The following is a 22,604-nucleotide window of genomic DNA, read 5'->3' as shown; positions in this document are numbered from 1 at the left end:
GGACACAATTGACTTATCATGCATCACATCATCAAAACATGGCATGATAATATTCCTTCTTTTAATCATTAAAGGGTTTTTTTTAAAAAAAAATGTTTAATCAAAGTATTCTATCGTAAATGTCCTCAACTTAAGTAGGATTTATTACTCACCTAGCTGCACAACCAGTTTAATATATGCGTCTAAGGGTATGCGCCTAAGGGTGTAAAGAGACTTGTAAAGTTATAATCAAAATTTTTATATACTTAATTCTTTAATCGAAATTAAAATCATATTTAAACTCATCATATTTCTAGCAACACGTTTCTAATCTTGAATGAACATTATCAACAATATGAGGCATCAAATAGTTTTGGAGGAAGATAAAGGCTCAAATCAATTGACAATTAGACTAAAAAACTTCATGATGCAACTTGAGTCATACCTAAAGCTTTAATGCAGATGATTCTCAAAGTTAATTTGTACTTCCTTTTCTAATTGTCTCCCACAGAGAACCTCATAAATAATGCCCTGCAAAAGGAGAATCAAAAATACATGACATACTAGTAAAGTAGCAATTATAAATTTGCAAGTAGGTAAATAAAGATGGAGAATTGAATGGTAGTGTGGCACAAGAACTCAAAGGTATAACCCATTTGCGTAGGACAATCACAGGCAATTCACTGTCAATATGTTGTGACCAATAAAAAGACATTACGCAAGATGAGTAAAGAATAAAGTTACCAAGGTTATAATTGTTCAAGGAAGAATTACTACACCTGAGATACAACAAAGAAAGTAATTGGCTACAACTCCAACTAGTATTTTAGAAACTTGATCATTGCATAAGGAAGTCGATTCAACCAGCGATGTGACAAATGGCAATTATGAATTAGTTGAAATTGAATAATAAACGAAATAATATCGAATGGAGTATTATAAGAACTGTTCATTAAATTTAATTCCGTTGTGCTGGTCTTGCTAAACTTGTTGGCTGATGAATTTTGGTAATATCTAGAGTCCACTTGATACATAATCTTGAAACTCATAGATTGACTAGGACAGGATATCTTGATTGTGAAATTACTGGTTCCGACTCCATTAAAAGAAACTTCAGCTGTAGGCAAGCTAGAAGTAGAGGCCAGAGATAAAGTGGTGATAAAATGAGAAGAGCAAAAATGAGAATGGTGCCCTTTATTTTTAAAACTATCAAAGAAACATCCTATTTTGATTATAATCAAAGGGGGACTATATCACTTCTAAACTGTTGACAATCGGGAAAGTTTTCATCTCAAGTTAGCAAAAGTAACCAGTTTCATTTTTATTATTTTGAAATTTTCATATGTAAATTGTAATTCTTCTTTCTCAATTTAAGTGTGCATACTGTCTTGGAGTAATCTAAAGTTAGAGGACAAATTAAAATTATTTTTCCTTCAAATTAGTAAAGGTGAAGTATTTCATGGCAAAAAGAATAATAGACATTAGGAATGATGGGGCACCCAAGATTATAATTAAAATAGGAGATGATTTTGAGAACAAGGGGTGTCATCTAAATTTTTGCCCAAATAAAATAGTATAGCAGTTTCTACACTTGAATGATAGGGAGTCTTGATGCAACGATAAAGTTTTTACCGTGTGACCAAGTCACAAGTTCGAGTCGCGAAATGAGTGTTTTGCAATGCAGGATAAGACTGCATACAATATACCCTTTTCCAGGACTCTACATTGGCAGGAGCCTCGTATATCAGACTGCCCATTTTTTTATTTATACATGAATATTTTGCTTACTCTAATATAAAGTACTCATCTTGGGTGGCATTAATGAGTAGGTGAATGAAACATGCATCTAAAGTATATAATTATATATATATTCTAAGATGCTAAGGATCAAAGAATAGAGGATTGTTTCATGTCCTGTAACACAATAACCAAGCAATATAGCAAACTTTTAGTTTCATGTCCTGTAACATAATAACTAAGCAATATAGCATACTTCTAAACTTAAGAATGTAGAAAGAGTTCAAACTTACTATTATGCAATTGAAGTTCCTCCATGGTCTCTTTCAACATGCTCCACTAATGCTACAGGATCCCTAAATCCTCTACTACATTTTGGGCAAACATCAAGTATCACTTTATTGACTGCTGGTTTAGAACTTTGTTGATGATATCTCTCAACGTGCTCAATCAAATCAGAAACAGATGAAAACCTCGCTTGACAATGAATGCACTGTTCCACAAGTTCACCGCTGTTGCTGCCTTCTGCAATTCCACTTCTTGCCTTCTGTAACGCTTGTGCTGTTGCATTACTAAATTTCTGCATGCCTGATTCAGCCGAGGCACGGACATTTGAGACTGCATTCATGAAGCCAGAACCCCACCATGAGGAAGTAGAACTGCTACTTTGTGGTGATTTCCCTTTCTGGCTCCTACTCAATAGACCAGCAAATGGAAAACCAGATTCTGGTTTCTTGGTCCCTGGACAACTGTGTTCAGCCCCAAATCTATGCTTCAAACAGTGTTCTTTAGTGCAATCTCTGCATCTGATGGAGTTGGATAAGTTTAGCACTTCTTTGCATCCAGGGACAGGACAATGTCTTTTCTTAGTTGCTCTTTGGTAGTTTGAAGGGTCACAATCAGCATTAACATGTGACTCCCAAGTTATGTTTGGATCTTGATCAAGGACCAGACGAACTCCCTTAGCACATAGTGGGCAAATTAAAACTGTCACATCATTTTGACTGGCATTAGGGCATTGATGGTTGATGTAACTTCTGTGTTGCAGACAACAAACCTTGCAATATAATTACAAAATATAAGAACTCTAATTCCAGATGAAAAAGAAAGGAAAAAAGATAAACCAAACATTTTTCCAGTCGTGGTGTTAGAACAGTGAAGTTGATCAGCATATGAGAAGCTGCAATAGCAGGAACGCTGGAGATTTGGAGTAACCTGACACTATTTTAAAAAAATTACCTGTATCTACCTGAGAATTCTTTTGAAAATTTTCTTTATGTGGCCTCTCTAGCATGGTTATAATCTTATACTTTATAAGAGAGTAATTGCCCATCTAATGAGGGAGCTTCAATCCCAGAGCATTAGAACACAGCTTAATCCCATGTGGAGCATTAATCTATCAGGTGTGTCCAAAGTTTTTACAGTATATGCGGGTGGCATAATTGAGACATTGCACAACACATCCACAGTACATGGACAGATATGTGGAGGCAAATGTCGCCATATTTTGTTAAAAAAATATTATTAATTATACTGACAATAATGCATAAATCACGTATCAAAGTAAAAGGAGTTTGCATATACCTCAAAGTAATCAACCTATGCAGTACTGACAAACAAAACTTACATGCAGCATTTGACAAATATCCTAATTGATCCACAATTCTATGAAAATACATTTAATTCTAACTATAGGATATAGTAAGTAGTCAACTTTAAATATGTTCATATTATCTCAACTTATTTTCTCTCAGTTTATCAGCTATAAAGAGCTACACTTAATTACTTTATAATATTAGATTTTTTATTTTATCCCTTCTAGTAACTCCATAAATGTATTCATTTTAGCATTATCATCTATACTGCATTTGCTTTTTGTATGTGTTGCTTCCTAACAATCAAACACTTTGGGTCATAAAGTATAGCAAGTCATATCAGAGTGCCATTAAATTTTCTTTTAGCCAGGAATGGGCATGATGATCACACAAGACTCCAAAAGCATCTCTCTATTTCAACCACATTATTTTTAATCTTATTAATGCCATCTTTGTTCATATTCCCTTCTTGTTTGTGATAATACATAACAAAAAATGTATATCTTGAGCTAAATAATACATCAAAACTTGCTTCTTGTTTGTCTATCTCACAAATCTAGTTTAACCAAATCAATATCAATTTGAACATAAATTGGACCTCAACATGCTAGGCATTGATTTAACCTGCATGATTTATATGACCATAAACAAAACCATGCATTCCCATGTTGCATAAGCTGATGTAGTTGCATAAGCGGCTTAGGTATCTCTTGTTTTTGATATGATTGTGTGCCTTATTTCTAGCAGTTGTAAATGAAAACAAATTAAGGCAGTTTGGATAAGTTTCAAGATGACTAATGAATTACATGATTAGACAAATGGAAGAAGACATGAAGGATAAAAGGAGACCAAAGATTACTTTGATTAAAATAATAAAGAGATCTGAATGACCAGTGACATAATCTTATGTATACTTTGTTGACATAATAGTGCAATTTGATCCAAAATCTTGTTAACTACAAATACCCTTAAGAATTGAGCAATAGTCTTACCCTTAACAACTGAGCAATAGTCTTAAATAGACATTAAGATCCATGTTGCTACCTCAATTAGTTGGGACCACTGAGTTGTTAATTTTGTTTGAATTTCCTAACACAGTCTAGGCCACTTTAGATTTTAGTGCCATGATGTATAGTGAAAAAGTCACATATGCATCCACAATATTAAATTGCCTCACCTCAGATTTAGTTTTTTTTTTCATGCTTGTATTTGCACTTTTCAGGAGCAATTAGCTCCAAGTGGTCCAGTGCGACCTTCGGTTTGTTTGGGTAAAGGTTCCAAGAGCAACATGATAATTACACCTTTTCTGGTGGCTTGCAAATTATGTTGAATCACTATAATAATTATTAAGTTGCCAATGGAATTTCACAAATCACAACTTCTTTCTCACTTTGATCGGCAATGAGATTGGGAAAACAATAAAACTTGATAAGATTACCAATTAAGTGATTAGGGGTCATTTTGTATAGAGATCGATTAGACAAAAAGCCTTATTTCAAGTTTTAAGTTGGACAGAAATATTTATCAAATCGAATATAAAAGCCTATATGATGTTCATTTGACATATGAGATGATTGGGCATAGCAATGAGTGCCGGAAAAAAATATACTCGATTGATGAAAAATCGGACAAGCTCACCCCAAAAAGATGATGAAGGAAATGATCAAGGCGTCACAAGTAGAGGTCCACTTAATGCTTCAGAATAAGTGACAAACACTGATTTGTTCAAACTTTGACTAATATCGTGGCAACTACTAATCAAACACCGGGATGATGATACCAAGAACAATTAATGGCTTGGGATGTTGCTATAGAAACCTATAAGAAGATACAACAGAATTTAGAAACTTCCAGGGAATACTACTGGTGCTGGCAGTCATCAAACAGGTCTAGGATCAACTTCTCTTATAGGTTCAAAACTTGAGGTTATGAAAAATATCAAGAAAGCTTCAAATGCCAATAGACTGGATAACAAAGACATTTTTATTATGGGTTTGGCAGCAAAGCTGTCAGTCTTGTGAAGAAAAGGTACATCACAATTCCATTTTTCCAATTCAAAATAGGTTTTGACAAAATTCTCTTGGAGAGAAGGTGCTAGTTCAATAAATGGGCCATTAGATCCTTCCTATACAGTTAAATAGCAAATCACCACAAAGAACTATGTTGAAGTTGGAAACAAAGAAGTCTTTGCTGTTTTTAGCATCCATTTCAGATAAACAAAGGTTATGGTTTTCATAACTCCACAGGGAGACATGCTGTGGCTGATCAGTGCAGGAAGATGCATGAAGAAACCTAATGAAGCGAAGAGCTCTGAAGAGACTGGGAATGGACACTTGTTAGTTGATAACATGTTGAGAGACAAAAAAAACTAATCTTATAATGTTGAATGCGCCCCAAGCAATTGATCTCTTGGAGATCTCCCATAGTGAAGATTTGAAGAACCCTAGGATGTGTAGAGATATGAAACAATTTTTGTCCAAAACTGCAATTTTGTCTTAATGGTAGTAGTTTCTTGAAACAGTAGGGGAGCAGCAAACCCTCTTTGCACAATTGTCTACAGGTTCTTAATAGAAAGAATTAATCAAATATTGTACTATTACAAGAGCCAAAGATCCATGGTAAAACTGCAGAGAAGTTGAAGCAGCTTTCCCAACCTATTCAAAGTACAAGAGTGAAGCTTGCAGCTTTGTTGGAGGTATTTGATTTGGTAGCTACCACACATTTCATTAACAATTAAGGCATCTCACTCGGAGGTGATACATGCTTAAATTTAGAAAGGGCGGATGGGTGGTTGGCAATTATCCAGGGTGTATGTAAACAAAAGGATCTATGGGACTTGCTAAAAGAAACTGTGAATACCTTTATAAAGCCATGGCTAGTTAATGGTGATTTCAATGAGATAAAGTATTAGTCTAAGCAACAGGGAAGAGCACTTAAACACTGGAGGATTTTTAGTCTTTAATCTGGTATTTCATTCTTGTGGTTTGGTTGATATAGATTTTGTTGGTCCTAGGTTCGTTGGAGAGGGAGGAGAGGCGCTATAAACATAGAAAGTGCAATTAATGAAATTGTCATCTCATATGTCAACTCAAATATCAACCAGTAGGTTTGCTAACTAAAAATGTTGACAAGTCTTCAAATTGAGTATATTCATGATAAGCTAGCTTTCCACATATATTAAAGTTAATTTAGCAAAGATGTCATAGACATAAGGATCTAGGATGTAAATGTAATATCATTAATACTAGGGCCTATTAGTAATTTTTACATTGATAGATAATATTCATCAACAGAAAGGACTGATTAGGAGAATCTAAATATCAATTTCCCCAATACAAATTTTTATCAAATTATATACATAATTTAATACTTCTTAACGCCAACTGCAAATGCTTTCACATATCGTATATGCATTATGCAATGGATTCGACCACCTACCGCCTGAAAAAGCGTATTATGGTCTTCAATGGAGATAAGATGTGTTCCTACATCTATCGGTTGAGAAGCTAGAACTGGATAATGAATTATGAAAGGAGAGTAGAATGTGCAGATCAAGCTAAAAATTAGCATTCAAGAAACCTTATCTTCAAATCCAACCAGGTATTTCTATGAAACTGGAAAAAAGGGAAAAATAAAAACTAACATAGGGATGAGAGAAGTTAACCAGGGCGAACCACTAAACTTGGTTACCTGATCGCAGCGATCGCAGGTGAAGGGCAGGAAATCGATCTGTCTGCAGTCGGAGACGCTGCAATGCTTCCCTAGATGAGGGAATTCCGGCGTTCCCATCGACAGATTTGCGAGCGACAGATACTTCAATTCAAGTCCAACCACAGAGGATTAAATGACGGATGATCGATCGCTCGAGGAGGAACTGGAGTTAGATCGCCTCCTTGGTCGCGGAGAAGCGCAGATTGCCGCGCGAGGAACTCAATCGACTCGAGGAGTCAAAAAATTTGGTTCATCGTGTACACCGATAGTGCTCGACAGCGTGCCCTCGCGATTGACCAGAGCGTGACTTGATATGCAAGCATGCTTAAGCTTCGGGCTTGTAGATCCTCTGCAAAATCCATTTCAAATAATAACGTGTTGCTTCGTTAACAGCCGTCCATTTCTCTGATTTGACCAGCTTTATGGTTGGCCAGTGGCGATTGGGTTTTGCGGTTGTGTTTCGTTGTTTGTTCTGAATCTTTTTTAAATTTTATTTATTTTTTAAGTAAAATTCAATGGAAATGTATTTTATTTTAAATTTCATAGAGAAGTGAGAAATATTTTTATTTTTGATTTTTTTTTCCTCTTAAAAACAGCGTTTTTTCTCAAACAAATTTATTTGGGCAGTTCCATTTCTCAATTTAACGCTAATATTTAAATACCAAATATTAGCGTTAAAAAGGAGCATTCCTTTTTATTCATATCATTAAAAAAAAAGATGCTTTTTTAAAAAAAATTAAAACATTGTTTTATTTATAAATTTCTGTCTGAAATATTTCTGTGTGATCTTACCTTGGAGCTTACTTTGACTTTGTCTTATTTTTTAAATCTTTTAATACACTAATTAGAAGAGAGAAAAAAGAAAAGGAGAAAAAGAACCAAAAGTCATGTTATGGGTGGTTATGAGTGGGGACCGAGGGGGCGGCTTGAAATCCCACCCGACTCCCGTGTCAATCCATATTTGTCGACTCCAAGACTGGCCCGAGTCAGTTCTTAACTCGCGATCCCTTCCCCCTGGAGCCAAGTCTCTCTTCATCCAGACGTGGTTCGAATAAAGAACATGGAGCCGACTCTTCGGTGGCTGAATCCTCCCTTGAGCCGAATCTTCTCTCGAGCCGAATTCGAGTCTCATCCGGACGTCAGCCCGAACGTTAGCAGTCAACTCGGTGCCTTTGCCCGCATTTGGCTCACGCTAAACAGTCATCACGGTGCCTGACTCCATCACTCCCTTCATTTCTTCTGACAGTCTTACACCCCTTAATTATGATCGCCGCCTCTGACACCCACGTGCGAAATGATTTTACGATCGTATGTCAACGATGAGACTTTCTTTCTGATCATTCCATATTTTCCTAACAAGATCATACTCATGGATGAGACATTTTCTTTAATTAAGATGGGATGTCGCATTTAATCACGATGGGATACGACTTCTCATTTCATGTATATAATGGCCACTCCGCTCCTTGTTCAGGTACGCGCGCGCAAGCACATACCTATATTCTTGTCTTCCTCTGTTCTTTCTCCTTTTTCGTCTTCTTGTTAGCTCACTAACGTAAACATCAGAGTGGTCGCGCTAAAGCACCCCTGGCCTTCCTGCTCATGGTTGCTCTGCTTGTAGGTCCCGGAAGTTTGGTGAGCCTGTCTCCTTCAGTCCCACACCATTCTAGTGAAGAGACCGAGTCGGTGATACATCCCAGAGCTGATTTCAACCGAAACAAGTAACAAAGGGGAAAAAAGAAAAAACTTTAATAAAAATAAAAACCTAAATTTTGTTTATTTTTAAAATACCAAATTATAAGAGAAAATAAAAGAAAAGAGGAAAAATAAAAAATTAGAAAATAAAAGAATATAGAAAAATAATCTTGAAACTATTTAAATTCCACTCTAACATTAGAGTTATTTTTGTATTGAGTTGGTTACTACGGACCAAACTTGTTGAAGTGAGTAAGGATTGAATCTCGAAGAAGTTGAAATAATACTCTCCCCGTAGTAGTCAACTATAACTTCCCGATTTATCTCCTCATAAATGATCGTAGGACCGACCGTGTGTATAAAATAGTTCCAAGTGACATTGTTTTATAGAAAGTAACTCAAAGTGAAGCGCGTTTCTCATACAATTCTAGAGAAATTGAAATCAATATGAGGACAAACAACAATACAAAATACACAAAAAAATAAAATAAAATAAAATAGCGATACATAATATGCCATAACCTAACCAAAAAGACATCACATAGGCAACGCTGACCAAGGTTTTCACAAAGCCACCATATCCACAAGACCAAGTTTCAGTCAGAATCTGATAACCATAAAGAAAAAACCAAGTCAAACCAAAAACAAGCAGCCATGTCAAAGAAAACTTACAAATTCAAAGGCTACAAAGACTATTACCACATTAAAACATACTAAACATAAAATCTTCCTTTTCACTACCTGATCCCAAGTCCAATCTTTGACAAGCAAATATAGAAAACTCACTCTAACTTGAGTACTTCTTGTGATGATAAAAGAAACCATCAAACTTTACAACCACAAGAGCTGTCTCAAAACCATCACAGCTACTAACAAGTCTTTCTCCTTGCATTGATCTGGAATGCTGAATGCATAACAATTGTTTCCACCAAAGGTTAGAGGTCTAAATCCAATGTGGTGTCGGGGACAACCTTTACTCCATGGTTTTCTCGACGATTTTCGAGATCAAAGAAGTTCATCTACTGGAACAAAAAATTTAATCATTAATCACCTCAACTTACTTACCTATTAGATGGGACAGCCTTAGTGATCGAAGATTGTGACTGTCAAACAATTACAATATCAAGGAACAAAGCAATGTCAAACAACCATTCACTCTGTTGGATCGTAAAAGCTTATGCCAAGGAATCCATGACAGCTTAATATAAAGAACCATTAACAAAATGAAGATGCAAGCAAACGACAAGAATCTTTTTGCACAAGTATTGAAACATTAATGTTATCTTACAATTGAATGAATGTACAAGACAAAGTAACTTCCATAGTGGACATAGAAATAGTTTGAAACATTGCTCAGCAGCAGATATGGATCACAAAAGAGAATAAAAGAAGCAATCCATTCATGTTTATAGAGTCTTGTGACCCACTAGGACAGAACAAAGTTATAAGAGAATGATCTTCACTCTCATTGTTAAAAACAAATTACTCACTAGATTATGTTAACACGCAAAAATAAAAATAAAGAGAGTAAAGAAAATCCTCCTGCAGCTATTCATGTTTCCAAGCATATAAAGTCAATGAAAAACCAAGGCCTTGAGGCTGAGTCTCCCTGAAAACTTCTGTGGTAGACCATGGCAACAATTTTTCAGATGAAAGGCAAGTTTGAAACATGAAGACAGCGCTCGCCGAAGGAGCACCAAAAAGCCAGCTGTGAACATCCCAAAATACTTCCACGGGAAGCCCATCGACAAGAATTGTTTGGTTGCCACGGAATTTCCATGCGAGTCTCTTGATCTGCATTACCCGTTTCCGGTCAATACTGATCTCAAGGCAGGGATCCTTGAGCCCTAGAGTATCACACTCTATGGCAACTTCATGGAATTGGCCATTATCACAAAATTGTGCTTTTGTTGAATAAATCTTCTTTCCATAAATATGCTCCTTCTTGGCAATGAATACTGCATTTGAAGGATTGGTACTAGTCTTCCGGTAAGCTTCTTTGGTTAGATCTCCGAGCTGGAGGATCATCTTATTATTGTAGACAATCGAAACATAGAAACCTTCAAGAGGCTCAGGGCCAAATCCGAACTTGGCAGCAGAGAGATCCCAGAAAACAACTACCTTGCTATTCTCCACCTCCATGGTCTTGGAGCCCTTTCTCTTGGAGAACAACCATGGTTTAATTTCCACCTTGCAGAGGCATTGGTTGGTTAAATCGTCGATCTCAATGCTCAACCCTTGCCCCATCAGATTCTTGCTCCATGTAACATTGATTACACATGACCGGCCAAAGAGTTGAGCTTGGTAAAGACAAGTCACCAGATTTTGAGCAGTCTTACTGGCCCCCGACGAGGAATCGGAGACTTGAACTCCACTTTCTCCAAAGCAGGATGGGAAATCCTTCATTCTAATTCGTAACCAGTGCCAAGAATCAACAAAGAACTCAGAGAAGCAATCACCAGACCAACTACAATCTCGCTTGCCTGCTCAAAGATGCCGCAACTGAGGTAAATAAATCCCTTCAGCCAATCAAATCGAGCTTAAATTTTCAGTACCAAGCCAGAAACAAAGAAGTTCCCAAGTCGCCTCCTTTTTTACAAAAATCAAACATTCGAGATTCCAAAAGGAAAAGGAAAACAAGAAAAGGAGGAAAATAACAACCAAATCACCATCCCACTCGCCACAAGGATCAGATCCTTCTAAGAGCGGGATAAAAGCCCCGATCCAAAAGCAGATCAAAAAAAAAAAAAAAATCGTTTTTGCAACAAGATCACAGCTCAAGAAGCTAGCCTCTTACCTGTTAACTCGTCCCATCCTTGTCACAGCCAAGCAAATGCCGTTCCTTCCAGGAGGAGTTCTCCTGGAAGGCAAAAGAGAAAGAAAGAGAGAGAGGAGTTGAGATTGGGGAATGTGGGCGGCAGCAGCAGCAGCGGTAGGAAAAGGGGAGAGGGAGTTCCGGTTGTTGTTAAAGAGGACAAAGTGGCAGCCGTGACGCTGTCAGCCAAGATGCCTCCACATCCAACTCATTCAAGCTCATGCTTCTGCTGCCGTTCGTGTTTATTACTGCGGAGGGGCAGCAGCAAATGCCAAAGCTTCGCTCTTGACCGCTTGGCCGCTTTCTATTTTCCATTTTCCAGATCTGTATCTTAATTCTTGTTCAAATATTATCACAAATAAATAAATGGTTTTACTGGGTGTTTTGTGAAAAAAACGCAAATTTTTCATTTTTGTCCCACCGGTTTTTACTCTATGTGAGATGCCCCTCGTAGTTTGAAATTATTGATATACCACCCAAAATTATTCAAATCTTGTTTTTGGTCCTTTTCCAACTTTTTTTTTATTTTCCAAATAAAATAAAATTAAAAGAAATAAATTTATCTATCAACTTATTAATGCCGTATAGCAAATACCTTTTTATTTTATGTTTTTTTAATATGCTAATTAGAAAAGTAAAAAAAGGGAAAGGGAAAGAAAGGAAAGGAAATAAAAATAGAAAAATTATATTTTTTATTTTATGGTTTTTAGTTTTTTAATAGCTAATTATAAAAGAAAAGGAAAAACAATAAAGTAAAATAAAATAGAAAATTTTAATAAAAAATATGTTAGAGTTGTTTTTGATCAAAATAGTTCAAAGTTAGGTTATATGGTGGAGTTGTTTTTGTCAAAAATATTATTTTATACAAAACAACTTCAAATGATATTATTTTGTGCAAAATAGTTTTAAGATGAAATGCAAAGGACAGGGATAGTTAGATAGAAAAATATAGATGAGTATTTTTTAAATAATTTTTAAAAGAAAAATCATAAATGACTTCACATGGGATAGGAGATAACTACCTATGGACAGTATCATAGAAATGGATGACGACTGACGAAGATTAGACATCTTACTTTGTCTTCTTTGATTCATCTTTTTCAATAAAAGGTGAAATCTGTCATCTCAGTGATCTCACACAAGTCAATCTTACGACCATCTATGAAAGAGTAAATTAAGAAGTTGCAGCTAATCACTATGACTCTTTGATTCACCTTATATGAAGAGTACGTAATAATAGTTTATTTGATGAGAGTGAATTGAATTGTGAGATGATTTATAAAAATGTATATATATATATATATATATATATATATATATCTTGGATGTATTATTTATGACATACATAAACAGCACATTCTTATGATAAATTTGAAAGTATGATTGATAATTAGCACCTTCTATTTTTACATATTCCAATCTTAGAAATTTATCATTTACACAAATGGGTAGGGAATGAAATTGACTAAGTAGATCCGATCGAGGGAGGACCATGTTGAAGATATTACTTTATAACATTAATTGGTGTACAACAAAAAGAAGTAACGTAAGAGCAATTAAATAGTTTCGCTTTCATGTAATTATATATTACATTAATGGTAAGCAAACCTTAGTGAATGTACCTACGACCTATATAGTTTAAGTAAAGCATGTAATATGTTCCTCGGGGCATGATGCGGTAGTAAGAAGCAAGGATGGGTTCGATTGACGAAGTCATACAATCAATTGAAGGTTTCGTGTGGGGCCGCTAAATCTCACACTGGATGATATTTTCAAATGTCTGTAGAGTTCAAACCACTAGTAATGTTGGGTGTTATGTCAAGACTCATTTGTGCTTTTTAAATTTACCTGATGGTTAGTCTATGGATCGGATAGTCCACCTCCAAGAAGCCTCTAATTAATTAATGGGTTTGATGGCAATAACTCACCTACAACCAACACATGCAACTACTCCTAGGAGCATAGTGAGTGGAATCATATCAAATAGAATGAATGGCCCCCATCTATTAATATTAATGACAAAGATAGAAGTAGTGTGCTAAAAGCTAAAGAAAGCTGATATATATATATATATATATATATATATTATTAATGGCAACGTTGAGAATAAATATAAATTAAAGGGTGTAAAATTTTTACAAAAAAATCAACTCAAATTTTGCAATTTTATGCCTAAAATATTTTTTTTCTTCTAAATTTATTTCCCCTTGGTTGTTGTTCCATGACAAGCAAAAAACCAACTACTTTTTGAGATGCTTTGGTTGCTATATAGGATGGGAACCGATCGAGTAACAATAACAATGTAGAGGATCAATGCATTAGCTTGGTAACAAAGGGTGATGTGAAGATCAAAAGTGCATCGAGGGACGAAGTCAAAATTTTCATATTAAGGGAGGAAGATATGTGCTAAGGCAATGACAATATCAAGCATCTTTTGTTAAAAGAAAATTACTTTTAATTTAATTATGAGGAATATAATTGGTACAAAATTATTACAATGAAAAACACTTGCTCAAATTTTTTGGAAAATTTTCTCAAATATATAATTTGGATTATATATATAAATAAATAAATAAATAAATAAATAAATATATATATATATATATATATATTGGGAAAATGAAATTAAATTTGTAGGTACTTGTCTTTATCCCTCCAAGAACTTGCGTGGCTATTGAAAGCTCCTTTATTAACTATCCAATGCCAACAAATGAAAACTCATTTGCTAATGATTAAGCAACCATTAACTATATTTAGATATAATTAAAATTTAGATTATAAAATGGAACAAAATAAAGTAGGCTTTTGAGCTTGCCTTGATTTAATTTAATATATTTTGAACTTATAATTTTTTTTTAATAATTCACCTCACGTGTCATTGTCCACATTGTTTGGCATTCAGCTCTTTATGGCCAGCAAAGTAATAAAAAAATTATGAAATTTATTCCAATTAAAATATTAATTAATGATTGCCATTGACAATACCACCCTTTAATTTTTGATGAAGAATCATTACTCTATCAATAATTGTCATAAAGAATGGCATTTATTACTTTAATATTTTGGTATGACCTTTAAAAAAAAAGAAAAAGTGATTATAATGAAAGAAATGGGAAATTTAGGTATATAATTTGTTGGGATCGAGGCGTTCGCTAGAAGGAGGTGAATAGCGATTTCTCGAATTTTCCTGCGAAAATGTTAGCGGAAGTGAAAATCACAACAGAAAAGAAGAACAATCGCTAACCCGTTGATTTACTTGGTATCCACCTTAACGAGGTGACTAATCCAAGGATCCACACACACAGACGACCGTTCCACTATGAAAAATCCTCCTTTTCGAAGCACGTTTTGAAGGTAGAGAAACCCTCACAAACTGATCTTCCTTTCACAGGATTAATTAGTGAAGTATAGAGGAAGAGAAAGGCTTTTACAATCTCAAAGATTTGCTAGAAAGATGATAAAACAGAATCGTTAATTTCTTCGGCGTCATTTGCTATTTTTATATTTTTCTATACATCAGTCGACTGCTCCAAGGGCTAGTCGACTGATGGACTTCAACGGCTCTTTGATCTGCATTTAATCAGCCAGCTGTCGCCTCAACGGTCACTTAGCAATCGACTGCACCATGAGCAGTCGACTGCTCCACTCGACTGATCTCTCTGTGAACTCTCACTACTAAAAAATCATGATTTTGCGGCAGTTATTTAGCGGCGGTTTTATAAACCGCCGTTATTTTCTATTTTCCCGGCGGTTTCAATTAACCGCCGCAAAAATAAATTTTTAGCGGCGGTTTAAATTTATTTTACGGCGATTTAATGATTTACGACGGTTTAAAATTTAATTCGCGGTGGTTTGAAAGTTAATCGCCGCTATATATTCTATTTTCCGACGGTTTATTGTAACCGCCGGTATATTTCTCCGTGGATTCTATTTTCCCGAACCGAACCGAACTCCCTCGCCCTAACCCTACTTACGCCGCGATTTCTTCCGAACCCCACTTCACGCAGCCGCCGCAGTTTCTCTTTCACTCCGACGCCCACCCGATCGGCGCCCTCTCACTCCGACAGCCGCCGGACACCGACACCGCCCTCTCACTCCGACGGCCGCCGGACACCGACACCGTCGTCTTCCTTGTGCACTTCAAACGGAGCCCTAGCCCACGATCGTCCTCTTTCTCGCGCACGAGAGGTATGCGTTCTCCCACTTTTCCCTTTTGTTTTAGCAATAAGGCTCTTCCCATCATTCTATGCATTATATTGTATAAGATGAATCAGAGAAATCTTATGATAGTTATACATTAGCCTGCTGCTGTATCAAATTATTAATGGATTAGATATGGACAAAAGTTGGATTTTGAAGCCACGAGATACTCCCGAATATATAGATGAATTATTGCAATTTTTGGACTTTGCATTTGCTAATGCATCATCCGATAATAGGATAAAGTGTCCTTGTTCTCGTTGTGGATTCAGACTATTCCAGACTAGAGAAGAGGTGTACGATCACTTGTTGTTAAGGCCCTTTCCACCGGGTTATACAATTTGGCTATTACATGGTGAGAGAGGTGAAGGGGAGACTTCTAGTTATATGCATGAAACACAACATACTAAATCTTCTGAAGATCCAATCCGTGATATGATTCAAGATGCTTTCATATTCCCTATACCAAATGTCAGTCAAGATTCAACAATGCATGATCCATTAAATGAAGGTGAAGGAAGAATGCCACATTTACAAGAGGGTCCGAGTGGTAAAGCTAAAGAGTTTTATGATTTGCTTAAAGATGGGGAACAAGAATTATATAAAGGATGCTCAAAATACTCAAAGCTTTCTTTTTTAGTAAAGTTGTATCACATCAAGTGCATTTGTGGGATGAGTGACAAGGCCTTGTCTATGATAATCGAGCTGTTGCATGATGCCTTTGAGCATGCAAAGATCCCAGAATCATTATACGAGGCAAAAAAGACTATAAAAAAGCTTGGTCTTAATTATAAGAAGATAGATGCATGTCCAAATGATTGCATGCTATATTGGGGACCTGATAAAAGTTTGAATCAATGCAAGCGATGTGGCACATCTAGATGGAAAAATTCTTCTATTGAGCATAGGCTTGCAATTACTAAAAGGAAAAAACAACCAGCAAAGTTTCTTTGTTATTTTCCATTAATTCCTCGGTTACAAAGATTGTTCATGTCTAGTAAGACATCTGATGATATGAAATGGCATGCTGTGGACAGTAATAAAGATGGCTTATTGAGGCATCCGAGAGACGCTGAGGCATGGAAAAGATTTGACTCTAAATTTTTTGAATTTTCTTCGGATGCACGTAATGTTCGCCTTGCTTTAGCTAGTGATGGGTTTAATCCTTTCGGAAACATGAGCACTAATTATAGCATTTGGCCTGTGATTCTCATTCCGTATAATACCCCTCCTTGGACGTGCATGAAACAAACTAATTTCATCCTCTCGATGATCATTCCAGGTAAGAAAATGCCAGGGAATGACATAGACATTTATTTGCAACCTTTAATCGATGAGCTGAAAGTGTTGTGGGATGGTGTTGAAACATTTGACGCTTCATCGAATGAAAATTTTAAAATGCGTGCAGCATTGATGTGGACAATTAGTGATTTTCCTGGGTTGGGGACATTGTCTGGGTGGAACACATATGGTAAGCTAGCTTGTCCTGTATGCAATATTGATACTGAACCTTGCCGACTTCATCATAGTAGAAAATGGTGTTTTATGGGTCATCGTCGTTTCCTTCATGCTGGTCACAGGTTTAGATTGGATAAGACCCGATTTGATGGTAAGATTGATAGAAGAAATCCACCTGTAAAATTATCAGGCTCAGCTATTTTCAGTCAGGTTGAGAATATCCAGGTTTCATTTGGGAAGACACCGGAGGTGAAAGGTAAAAGAGGACGGGGGCAGCGAAATGCCAATGAAGATGAATCACATTGGAGAAAAAGGAGTATATTCTTTAAACTTCCTTATTGGGAGTTTAATGCATTGCGCCACAATCTTGATGTAATGCACATTGAAAAAAATGTGTGTGACAATGTTCTGTACACTTTGCTAAATGAAAGTGGTAAGACAAAAGATCACCTTAATGCTCGAAGAGACCTACAATCTATGGGCATAAGATCTACACTTTGGCCAAATGAGAATGGGAAATATCCTTCTGCTATTTTTACTATGTCAAACAAACAAAAAGATATATTTCTTAAGACCTTGAAGAATGTGGTTGTTCCAGATGGTTACTCAAGCAACATTTCAAGATGTATTGATGTGAAACAACGTAAGATATTTGGGTTGAAAAGTCATGACTGTCATATTCTTATGGAACAACTCTTACCAATTGCTTTGAGGAATGCTATGCCTGGTCTAGTGTTTGCGGTGATAGCTGATCTTTGTTCATTCTTTCGTCAAATATGCAGTAAAGTGTTGAACCCCATTGATCTTGTTACCCTTCAAGATCAAATTGTTCACACTCTTTGTCATTTGGAGATGATTTTTCCTCCGTCATTTTTCACAGTCATGGTTCACTTAATTGTTCATCTAGTGGATGAAGTAAAAGAGGGAGGCCCAGTGCATTATCGATGGATGTATCCAATAGAAAGGTGAACTTAACATCACAAATTTCATTTTTTCATTTTCTTTAAATAAGTAGTAAATTGTTTTACCTGAATCTATAAACTTTTTAATGTGAAGGTACCTAGGTCGTTTGAAGTCTTATGTGCGTAATAAGGCACAACCTGAAGGTTCAATTGTTCAAGGTTACTTGGCTGAAGAAATTCTCACATTTTGTTCAAGATATTTGAATGACACAGAGACAAGAACCAATCGACCAAGGCGTGTTGATGATCAACCCGACCATGTTGAACACCATGAAAGCAACACTATGTTCCCAAAAATTGGAAGATCAGTTGGGGGATTCTCATATTTTATATTAACACCATTAGAGAAGTTGCAAGCACATCGTCACGTGCTTGTCAACTGTATAGCAGTAGACCCTTTTCTTGAGTAAGTAATACAAAAATTCTTACACAAATCTTGTTATAAATCAATTGCTTTAGTATTTATCATATATTTTTTCTTACTAATAGGGAATTTAGGGCAATAACAAAGAGGATGTTAAGACATCGGACAAGGTTGCAATCAGAGATAGATAAAGTTGTACACAAAGAATTTCCTAACTGGTTTCAGAAGCATGTGAGTAGAAGTTGTTATTTTTTAAATTCAATTTTAGAGGTGTAACTAATAGTAAAAACTAAGTGTGACAATTCTTAATGTTAGATATCCAATGAAGGTGCTAGACATTCAGAAGAATTAAGGTGGCTTGCACTTGGACCACTTGATCAAGCCAAACGATTTACTGCCTACAATGTGAATGGATTTAAGTTTAGAACTCTTTCTCGAGACCACGGGCTGAAAAGTCAAAATAGTGGAGTATATGGTATGTTTGATACTCGGAGCTACGCAAGTAATCGTGATAATAATATGGCAGTCGGAGGTGTTCCTTATTATGGAAAATTAGTGGACATAATTGAATTGAACTATAATGGTCAATTCACTGTTACATTGTTCAAATGTCAGTGGGCTAACACTACTTCTGAGAGAGGTATCAAAAGAGATGACTCAGGTTTTACTAGTGTTAATTTTTCTCGTTTGATACATGTTGGAGATCGAGAAAATGATGAGCCATATATACTTGTGTCTCAAGCTCAACTAGTGTTTTATGTGGATGACGAGATTGAAAAAGGATGGAGTATTGTAAAACATCTACAGCCAAGAGACTTGTATGACATGGGAGAAGACAGAGAAGAAGAGTCAATTTATGATATTGTTCCTTCTCCGCAATCGAACTTGGATAGGTGGTTTCATGATGGCAACGAAGATTTACAATTGGCAAGGGATGATAATATAGAAGATGAACCTGCAAATGATGCTGTTGTTGGCAATAATGATGGTGGTTTCTAAATGCAGCTAGCCTGTCATCTTTCATTCACAGAACAAGAACAAAAAGTCCAAAGCATTCTGTATTTCTATTTCTGTTTCTTGATCTGTGAATGAAAGACATTCAAGCTGTCCAAACCATTCTATTTTCTGTTAATGAAAGACATATATATATATATATATATATATATATATATATATATATATATATATAGGTCTCACAATTTAGAGAATTCCTTCCACTTGTGGACAGGTCTCATATCTTAATAGTGCAGGATTTTTGTGCAGGATTTTTGTAAGATAATTTTTTCAGGATTTTTGTGCAGGATTTTTGTAAGATAATTTTTTCTAAATTTGCTTTATGGTAACTTCATAATGTTGGTTTCATGGAGCTGACCACTTTTCTTCCACTTTGTGCAGGGTGATAGAAAAACGCTTTATATCTTGACCACTACAGCAATGCCTAGGAATAAACGCTTTAAGGTTGCACCATCAGGGATAGAAAAATCAACTACAACTTTGCCACAACCTAATACTAGGCCTTCCCTTGTTTCCCCAACTCACAGTGCATCTCATTTAGTGCCACCAACTCATAGTGATGCTCATTTACTCCCAACTTCTAATACGGTTGTTCATTCAAGGCCACAAATTATTAGTAGAGCTCAATTGAGTGCACCAACTCAGATTGGAGCTAATTCAGTGCCATCTACTCATAGGGCATCTAGTTCTATTCCATCCCATCCTTTACATGCTCAAGAGGCTAATCCAGAGGATGATCAAGAGGATGAAGATGTTGATTCAGTTGATGAAAATGCTGACACTGCTTCGAGTGGTAGCAAGAAGAAAAGTTATTGGGTTGTTAATGTTATTGGTAACAATTTTCTTCCTTTCATTTCTACAATATTGTTTCATATTTAATCTGTAAACTTAGGAAAAAAAATATTTTATTTGTTTTAGATGAGTTGGATCACACAAGTAAGGAAGCACGATATATGGTGCAAGATGTTTGGTCAATTCCTGATGGTAGAAAAATTATAGTTCCATGCAATGAGCTTGGGCAAGCCATAGGCGATGCAGGTGGCCTTTTGGGTGGCTTTTTAGGAGTGTTGGGGAGTGATTTCAATAAATTTCCCATTTGCTATATTTCTTGGCGTAAGGTTCCTCAATCCTATAAGGACGCGGTGTATAATAGTATCATTCAGGTAAATAAATTTATTCTTCCATGTATTGTAATATATGTGACTGATACTAATCTCTTTGATTTTGTATGCAGAATAAATTTCATATAGTGGATAATCGACTGAAGAATGATATTATGAAACGTATTGGGAAAGCATGGAAAGACACCAGGTCTATATTGTTTCATGAATTCTATGATAGCACTTTGAGCAAGGAGGAAAATGTTGCAAACCGACCTCCTGGAATTGATGAAAACCATTGGAGATGGTTCATTGACTATCGGTTGAGTGAGAAAACCCAGGTGACATTTCCTAATTCACTCTTGCTCATTAGATCCATTTCAATTGAGATTCAAATTATGGTTAATTTCATTTATTGAACTTCTCTTAATGTTTGGATGTTACATGTTTTTTTTATCTATTCATAATAAATCACATGCATTTACTGTCATCTTCTAATAGGACTTATGCAAGAGAAATACTGAAAATCGGAAGAAGCAATTATACACCCACACGGGTGGTTCAAAAACCATAGCAAGGAGAAAACATGAAGAGGTAGTAGACCCAATAATTCACTTATTAGTTCATTTTTTGTGTAATTATTTAACTATATGTCAATAATGTGATATAGGAACGACAACGTGGAAGCAGCATTAGCCGAGGGGAGTTATGGGTTATGTTGCACAAGAAAAAGGATGGTTCTTATATTCACGACAATGCTGAAGTCATTGGTGTAAGTTTAGTATTAATTACAACATGATTCTTATATAATTGATAAAATATAATGTATGCAGGAAAAAATTATCAACATTGAGCGTGAAGATGATTCCTCTAAGGGATTTTCAAAAATTGATTCACTTTCTCAAGCTATAGGGAAGGAGCACCCGGGCCGAGTTCGAGGTGTGGGTTCTGGGCCATGCCCTACTCAGGTCTTTGGTCAAACATCATGTTCAAATGCTCCTGTTGATTTTGGACTCCAAACATATATGACTGAGATGAAATCTGAATTAGAAGCTTCTCGAGTAAAAGTACAGAATTTGGAATCAATAATTGAAACAGAAAGATCAAGAAGACAAGCATTTGAGGGAGCTGTTAAATATATTCTGCAAATGCAAGGAAGCAATTTGCCACCTGAATTGGCCACTTTGATTAGTGCGATGGTATGTAGTTAATGGTGTTAAAATTACTTTTAATTTTTTATATTCAATTAGTATTTTTAATTTTAGGCCCCAGATGAAGGGAGTGCACCTGCACTCTCACAAGGTGCAAGACCATCTTCCTCGGCTAGTCATGATGCTCAACAACTTGCTGATCATTCCAACCGTAGTCCAAATTAAATTAGTAGCTAGATTGCATCATAGCTTAGGTATGTTTTGCACCTTTACATGTCTTCAAATGTGTGGTTGTTATCTTAATTCATTAACAACGTCAATATTTGCTGCATTTGTCTGTGGTTGCAGGTGTGTAAGCTGGGAAGAAGGCTGCTTACCAGCTTCTTCATGTTTGGAAGGAGTGTAGTCACAGATCATGTTCAGCAGAAAGCAGTAACAGAAGATGGTGATGCATTTTTATTGTCAGATATTGACAGGAGCTAGCTTCGACCATATATATAAATTAACCACAGAGACTGACAGGAGCTAGACCATCCCCATGGGGGCGGTGAGGGGAGAGCCCCAATTGGTAGAAAAAAACCCACAACCCCTTGGGGTTATCCTGCGCTTGGAAGAAGAAGTAGGAAAAGGAAAAAATATAGTGATAGTTTTATTCTTCGTCGCCGTAAATAGGAATATTGAAAATAGAATTTTTTTTAATTTGAAAAAAATGTAATGGGCGAACGACGGGAATTGAACCCGCGCATGGTGGATTCACAATCCACTGCCTTGATCCACTTGGCTACATCCGCCCCTTTTCTAGCTAAAGGATTTTATCTTTTTT

At 36.0% G+C, this 22,604-nt stretch overlaps 4 protein-coding genes across 6 annotated transcripts; 2 read left to right on the top strand and 2 right to left on the bottom strand.

Moving 5' to 3' along the window:
- Positions 1-289: 289 nt before the first annotated feature.
- On the bottom strand, positions 290-7,272 carry LOC141835210 (zinc finger AN1 and C2H2 domain-containing stress-associated protein 16-like). Its single transcript, XM_074722641.1, has 3 exons — positions 7,002-7,272; positions 2,010-2,773; positions 290-510 (listed from the first exon to the last, which is right to left on the bottom strand). Exons 1-2 carry the CDS (start codon positions 7,098-7,100, stop codon positions 2,012-2,014), a joined length of 861 nt encoding a protein of 286 aa, XP_074578742.1. The 5' UTR covers positions 7,101-7,272; the 3' UTR covers positions 290-510; positions 2,010-2,011.
- A 2,825-nt stretch (positions 7,273-10,097) lies between these two features.
- On the bottom strand, positions 10,098-11,605 carry LOC141835111 (uncharacterized). 3 transcript variants are annotated; one of them, XM_074722538.1, is made up of 2 exons: positions 11,515-11,605; positions 10,098-11,200 (listed from the first exon to the last, which is right to left on the bottom strand). In XM_074722538.1, the coding sequence occupies exon 2, from the start codon at positions 11,121-11,123 to the stop codon at positions 10,266-10,268; it is 858 nt and encodes a 285-aa protein (XP_074578639.1). In that variant the 5' UTR covers positions 11,124-11,200; positions 11,515-11,605; the 3' UTR covers positions 10,098-10,265. The 3 variants fall into 3 exon arrangements, with proteins under 3 accessions (XP_074578639.1, XP_074578640.1, XP_074578641.1); XM_074722539.1 differs by having other exon boundaries at positions 10,098-11,306; positions 11,515-11,585; XM_074722540.1 differs by having other exon boundaries at positions 10,098-11,236; positions 11,515-11,585.
- Positions 11,606-15,867: 4,262 nt separating this feature from the next.
- On the top strand, positions 15,868-18,562 carry LOC141834432 (uncharacterized). Its single transcript, XM_074721776.1, has 2 exons — positions 15,868-18,155; positions 18,247-18,562. The coding sequence occupies exons 1-2, from the start codon at positions 15,868-15,870 to the stop codon at positions 18,560-18,562; spliced, it is 2,604 nt and encodes an 867-aa protein (XP_074577877.1).
- Positions 18,563-20,483: 1,921 nt separating this feature from the next.
- Positions 20,484-22,254, top strand: LOC141834431 (uncharacterized). The gene is made up of 7 exons (XM_074721775.1): positions 20,484-20,693; positions 20,765-20,971; positions 21,132-21,224; positions 21,301-21,402; positions 21,464-21,829; positions 21,896-22,035; positions 22,130-22,254. Exons 1-6 carry the CDS (start codon positions 20,484-20,486, stop codon positions 22,004-22,006), a joined length of 1,089 nt encoding a protein of 362 aa, XP_074577876.1. The 3' UTR covers positions 22,007-22,035; positions 22,130-22,254.
- Positions 22,255-22,604: the final 350 nt, after the last annotated feature.

The sequence above is a fragment of the Curcuma longa genome, chromosome 9 (genome assembly GCF_044706935.1).
Source record: "Curcuma longa cultivar G26 ecotype Majalengka, Jawa Barat chromosome 9, ITB_CL_G26_1.1, whole genome shotgun sequence".
NCBI classification, from domain to species: Eukaryota; Viridiplantae; Streptophyta; class Magnoliopsida; order Zingiberales; family Zingiberaceae; genus Curcuma; species Curcuma longa.
The sequence above is the reverse complement of the archived record's forward strand: the minus strand, read 5'-3'. Positions and strand labels throughout refer to the sequence as shown.

What these genes read in the sequence shown, in the direction of transcription:
- LOC141834431 (XM_074721775.1), top strand. Translation starts at nt 20,484, where the DNA reads ATGGTGCAAGATGTTTGGTCAATTCCTGATGGTAGAAAAATTATAGTT. An exon ending in ACAATGCTGAAGTCATTGGT is followed by an intron (nt 21,403 to 21,463) that starts GTAAGTTTAGTA and finishes TAATGTATGCAG; the next exon opens with GAAAAAATTATCAACATTGA. An exon ending in CCACTTTGATTAGTGCGATG is followed by an intron (nt 21,830 to 21,895) that starts GTATGTAGTTAA and finishes TTTTAATTTTAG; the next exon opens with GCCCCAGATGAAGGGAGTGC.
- LOC141835111 (XM_074722538.1), bottom strand. Translation starts at nt 11,123, where the DNA reads ATGAAGGATTTCCCATCCTGCTTTGGAGAAAGTGGAGTTCAAGTCTCC.
- LOC141835210 (XM_074722641.1), bottom strand. Translation starts at nt 7,100, where the DNA reads ATGGGAACGCCGGAATTCCCTCATCTAGGGAAGCATTGCAGCGTCTCC. An exon ending in CCTGCGATCGCTGCGATCAG is followed by an intron (nt 2,774 to 7,001) that starts GTAACCAAGTTT and finishes TTATATTGCAAG; the next exon opens with GTTTGTTGTCTGCAACACAG.
- LOC141834432 (XM_074721776.1), top strand. Translation starts at nt 15,868, where the DNA reads ATGGACAAAAGTTGGATTTTGAAGCCACGAGATACTCCCGAATATATA. An exon ending in TGGATGTATCCAATAGAAAG is followed by an intron (nt 18,156 to 18,246) that starts GTGAACTTAACA and finishes TTTAATGTGAAG; the next exon opens with GTACCTAGGTCGTTTGAAGT.